The sequence below is a fragment of the Gymnogyps californianus genome, chromosome 3 (assembly GCF_018139145.2).
Source record: "Gymnogyps californianus isolate 813 chromosome 3, ASM1813914v2, whole genome shotgun sequence".
In the NCBI taxonomy this organism is placed as follows: Eukaryota; Metazoa; Chordata; class Aves; order Accipitriformes; family Cathartidae; genus Gymnogyps; species Gymnogyps californianus.
In genome coordinates, this window is record NC_059473.1 from 9242843 (window position 1) to 9248931 (window position 6089).

General features: G+C 41.5%; 1 protein-coding gene across 2 annotated transcripts in view; it reads left to right on the forward strand.

Moving 5' to 3' along the window:
• Window positions 1-4765, forward strand: part of PCSK2 (proprotein convertase subtilisin/kexin type 2) — a 106208-nt gene extending 101443 nt beyond the window's left edge. For both annotated transcript variants that reach the window (XM_050893409.1, XM_050893410.1), the window contains one exon: window positions 1311-4765. In XM_050893409.1, the coding sequence (XP_050749366.1) occupies window positions 1311-1797 (487 nt within the window). In that variant the 3' untranslated portion in view covers window positions 1798-4765. The remainder of the gene's footprint in view (window positions 1-1310) is intronic.
• Window positions 4766-6089: the final 1324 nt, after the last annotated feature.

Genomic DNA, 6089 nt, shown 5'->3' on the forward strand with positions numbered 1-6089 from the left:
AGCAGGCACTCGCTGGCAGGGCGCTGCTCCTGGGCCAGTGCCTTCGGGCCTGCGCCGAGATCCCAAGTGGGTCTGCCCAGCGCGCAGTGGCTGCCGGCCTCCTCTGCAAGAGCTGGGAAGGCATCAATGTACCTTGCTGTTCCCCAGCGCACTCCCACCTCTTCTTGGTGGCCTTGGAAGCTCACTTTGGAAATGACGCTGCCTCACGAGTTTCCTCAGCTGCGTGGGGAGGAACCACACTCGTGGGTGCTCAGCATGGGGGCAGCCAAGAGCACCAACTGGCGTAATGTTGCCTCCTTTTGTGTGTAATTCATCCAGTTGACAAATGTTGGTAAGCCTATTAACAGCTGTGAGTGATTGTGCAGACCAGACGTGAAGTGGTTTTCTCCTCTTGCATGCTAACTTTCAGGCTCCATCCTCAGGTGTCTGACTCTCTTCAGCAAAGGAGCCCTGTGCGCTGATAACAGGGATCTGGTTTCCATTTCGTGACAGGGTCCTTGCGAAATAAATGTAGCAGGACTGAGCCCGTGTTCTATCCATGGGTCTAGCTTCCTGGTAATACTTTTTTTATATTCCACCCTCAAGGGAGAAATGTCCTTCAGTTAATTGTGAGTTTGCATTCATAAGGACTGAATTATAATAACCAAGAAACTTGTGACTTCAAGGTGCAGCACTTTGACAAGTGCGACCTCTTTCCTCTGTGTGTGTGTGTGTGCGCGCTCCTCTACCGGAGCAGTTCAAGGATAGCAATTTTCATGGAAAAATATTTTTCAAATGAGCTGAAACTGGGATCGCATGTTTGTGCTGGTTTCAAAATCAGAACAAGGATGTAGGCTTGAATGTGACTGCATTGAAATTCTGTGCAACTGGCTCCTCTGACCCCAGACAGACGTTTGCTGCTGTCTTTTAAGGTGACTGTCTGACATGACTGACTGCTCATGGTTCTTCTACTGAATATACACATTATTATGCAGTTACCCAAGATAGTAGTGATAAGTAAAAGCAGCTATTAAATATACGTTAATATTTCTTAAATAGCAGTATGTACTTCTTAATTGTATTCCTTCTCTCTTTGTGTAGGTGTACATTTCATAATGTATTTTCAAATTAAGGTTTTGATATAATTTTCTAAAAAGAGAATGTTCTCTTTCTGGCTAAGTTTGCAACTATTATGTCCTTACTTTTCCATGTATTAATAAAGAAACTAGTACAGATTTTTCTGTGAGGCACCAAAACCCGGTAGTTTTAGCATGAGCCATGTCACACTGTGTATATCCTTTTAATTTGCTTAATTATCTTTTGACCTGCAGAAAGATACCACCAAGTGGCAAGCTGGTCCTCACACTTACAACTGATGCTTGTGAGGGGAAGGAAAACTTTGTCCGATACCTTGAACACGTCCAAGCAGTTATAACTGTGAATTCCACTCGGCGAGGAGACCTCAACATCAACATGACCTCGCCAATGGGAACGAAGTCCATTTTACTGAGCCGGCGCCCCAGGGATGACGACTCCAAGGTGGGTTTTGACAAATGGCCTTTCATGACCACACACACTTGGGGAGAAGACCCCCGGGGCACCTGGGCTCTAGAGATTGGGTTTGTCGGCAGTCTGCCCCAGCGGGGCGTGCTGAAGGAGTGGACACTGATGCTGCACGGGACTCAGAGCGCACCATATATAGACCAAATAGTCAAAGATTATCAGTCCAAACTGGCCATGTCCAAGAAGGAAGAGCTAGAAGAAGAATTAGATGAAGCAGTGGAGAGAAGCCTGAAGAGTATACTGAGCAAGAACTAGTGCTATTCTGCATGACGGTGTCTTTCCTTCCCCAGATCCCTCTACTCACCTTTCTACTATCCAAACCTCTGTGTTAGACATATTACAATGATCGTCTCTGTAGCCAAATTATCACACTTTCTTTATTTTAAAGTCTTCTATCTTGTCAATAATTATTTTAATTACCACTCAAGCAATCCTTTTTTTACTCTAAACCACAAATATACTGTCCCCCACCGAATACTATGTACAGTTTGTGACTGTAAATGATTTTTCTTTTGTGTCATACGAATAGGTAATAACCTGCACAGAAGTTGATGGCTTTTCCCTTCATATATTTGTGGTAAATGTTGTTTGTATTAAAAAAAAAAAAGAGTGAATTTTAACATTGACAGTTGGTGATAATGGGCACATTTTAAAAAATTATTGTGAGAGAGGGAATCACAAAGAGGTTGGCTGGAGAGGTCTCTGAACGTCTAACAGCTCCTTCTGCGTCATTGACTTCAGTGGGACTTTCCCCATGGGGTTCAACCAAAGTAGCACTAGACCCTACAAAAACAAATAATCCAGAGATGAAGAAAATTTACCAATCCAATTTGCAGAAATCCAATTCTTTTGAGAGTTTTCTTTAATATATACACTTATACAACATACACGCTAACACTTCAGCCACAGAATGGGTCAACAGGCATGCAATAAGGAAGGCAAAGCGATGCCAAAGCCGGGTGACATGGGGAAGTGCTTTGCAAACAGGGTCAGGGCATTCGAGAAGCACAAGTTTCAGTTTTGTTTTGTTCTTAATTTTGACAATTTAAATCAATTTACCATCTTACAGCAGAACGAGCACATAGGGAACGAGCTGTAGGATTTCTGGCAACCTGTGTGCAAAAGTGCATCTGCTCGTCTCTATGCCGAGATGTACTACAGCAGCGTAAGATGAGGCTGTGTCAGCGTTTCCAACCGCAGACCCCTGTTTTCTGGGGTTTACAACCTGGCTGTCAGTAAATTGCTGTGGGAGAAATTTGAAGTATGCAGTTTCGGTCCCAAAGCAATTCTTAATTCAAATTTCATTTTTAAAAATAGAAATTTGTTATTTTTATGTTATACAAATATATTTAAGGAGAAAAATATGCCGAAGTTATTAATGTGTAATGCAAAGTTGGCCTTCTTGGGAAATAAAATGTAGTGCGTTTGGGAAGATTTGTTGGTAATCATTGCTCTTTGCTGTTTTTAAAGATTCAGTCCCACCTTCACTTTTCATACATGAGTAAAGTCAGTCTCCCTCGCCCTCGGAGTCTGCTCTGGCTATTGCCGCAAGACGTAACATCCTCCTCGGTGGGAATTACTCATGGTAGCAACCACTACATGTTCTCAGGTATGAAATCCCAAATTTAACCTCTGAATAATAAAGGGTCTTGATTCTGCAAATATTTAGGCACTCACTTACAGTAAAGGCCATCAGTGGACCTACTCAAATGCTAATTTCAAGCAGGTGCTTCGGATCTTTGCAGGATCCAAGATCTACTTTTAGCAGTGACTACTTTCAGAATTTTATTATGTATTTTTAATATGCAGAGTATTAATCTAAAACGCTTTAATAAGAGTTGTCCTGGTTGACCAGGTGCATAGTAGTAGAAACACATTCAGTAATATTTATCTAACAAATTAAAAACGTAACCCAAAGGTGACATGGTGGGCATGTTTCACTTAAGAATGTATAATCTATGCTGTTATTTCTAGTGAATATCCATCTTTTATCTTTCCATAAGAGGCCTGTTCTTTCCTTTACAAATCTAAATGCAAAATAAACAGCTCAACCTACTCGGAGTCTACCTGAATTACACTCTAAAGCCAAGACAAGCAGCTTCGCACTACTCACAGGTTCCTCGTTGCGTACAGCAGTCCCTTTGGACAATCGAGTCACACTGGGATAAAACAGGCGTCAGCCAGAGGAGAATTAGGCCCCGTGTGATTTTTATTTTTGAAGTGCTCTTGGTTATTTATTCAAATACATTATAGTGCCAACTGTGTTTAATTTGATGATTTAAAACTTAACCCGAGGACAAGATGGGTCCATTTCAAAGCATGAACTGGAGCTCATGAGCCATGAGCCAAAACTCACTGAAGTTCAATGGGTCGGGGACAGGTTTGCTTGTGTCTTTGGAAGTGAATGGATCGCGCTGACGGCAGCAGGTTTCCGTGGAAGGCACCCAGTTCTCAGAAAGAGCAGCGTAACGTATCAGAGGGAAGAATTTACCATATATATATATATTTATGCATACACCTGTATGTCTAAATGCATACGACACACCTGTGGTATCTCTCTCTGTATATATACATTACATACGATATGTATATTCAGAGTATGTTACATGTATTTGCTTATAAATATATACAGAATTACATATGGTATGTAATGTATAATACATATACGCACATCATAACTTTGTGTGTGTATGTGTTCAAAGAAAGAGGTAACTGGAAGCTTCGGAAGGAGTTCTAAAATGTGGAAAAAGTTTTGGAATAAGTCCATGTGGAAATCTTAAATGAACATGTACATGACTTTCCATTGCATTCATGTAATTTTGCAGTTCTCTGTTCAATCATTAAATATCTTATAAAGCAGCAAAATAACTAGATGGTTGTTCATATTTTCATAATGCTGACATAATTTATTAAGTGAAAGATCACGATAATGAGTGATATACAGAAATAGTGAGTTTTGATATCAGTATATATAAAACTAAGTGTATATACAATATAGAGATCTACTTCAAATTCTTCAGGATTTTTGCATCAGGGGATTGCTGAAAAATATGTCCAGTTAGACTAAGTTTTTATGGTATTGCTGATGGAAAATAAAGTTAATTTGTTAGTATTTATAATAAAGGGGAAAATGAAGCTCATGATTTGAAACAGGTGAACACTGTTTAACTGAAGCCCTGTGATGATGTTTTATAATACGAGTAAAATAAAGAGCTGTTTTAAACTGGCAGGTTCTATCATCATTGCCTATCCGAAGGTACACGGGAGGTAATTTGCTGCTCTAAGTGGGATGACTTCCTCCTCCTCTGCTTTTTACCCTGATAAAGAAATTTCTATCCCGTGTATGCTGGATACTGAGAAAATAAAACGCAAACCTCCGAAAGAGTTGATAGCAACAGATGAAGAGTAACAGGCTTTATGTTAATTCTGTGATGCGGTGGGACATAGAAGATGAAGGACCGCGGGCTAGGAAGAGCCTTGGGCGTTACTTACGTGGTTCATGCTCACTGGCTCCAAGGGCAGCTCTGCAGAGGCATGCAGCAATGCGGGTGCCGACCTGCTGCCCTCAGTGGGGAAGGGGACGCTCAGGAAGAGAGAGAGTGACATTTTTGCACTGCATTTCATAAGCAGTTCTGGCCCAAAGCAAATGCTACAGCAGATTTTTTTTCTCTGCTGTTCGGAGCGCTTTGATGCGCAAAAACCCCTGTTTGCCTCTTCCTCCCTACTTCCCACCCACACTTTTGGGTACTTTTTTAGCTCACATGTTCCCATGGCACAGGGTACGTTTCATTTTATAATTTCTTACCGTGTCTGCAGCAGTAAAAGATGGCAGGGAAGCTCCTGATCTAGTTCTGATTGCCACAGAGGCGAGAATGTGCCTGTAGTGACCTAGGTCTCATCCCAGGCTCTGTTGAATAGCTGCTCGCAAGTATTTCACCATTACACTTCAGCATTAGCATTTAAACATTTCATTGAGAATCTGCATTTGAGACTCTGCATTTAAAGCAGAGGTTAGCCCACAGATCATGTGATTTAGTATACTTTTCAGTATTGTCATTATGAATAATAGAATACTAATGTTTTTCTATATAATTTTCATACAAATTTACAGAAAGATGCCCATCATCTGCAGCCTTACTGGGCAACTGCCATGTTTGTGGAAGGCAGGTCAGAGATCGCAGCAGAATTTAGGCCTTAGTTCTTCATGGTCCTTGACTTCTGCTGCTGTTGGTGTCCGTGGTGCAGCTCAGCACCAGCTTGGTTCAAGTCTTGCACCTCAGATTGCTGCCTAATGCAATGCAGTATGTGACTTCTTCAGTAAGATAATATATATGTGCCACCAAACCCGCTTTAGGAGTGATTTTTTTTATACTGCACAGCTGCTGAACAAGGTTTACGAGCATCAGAAAACCATTCCTGTGTCAGCAGCGAAGAGTGGTGACACCACAGCACAAAATAGATGAAGGTGGCGGGGCATATTCACACATTAGACACCTAACCCAGGCTCTCCTGAAGTGTTGCCTCCTTGCCACTGACTAAGGCTTTTT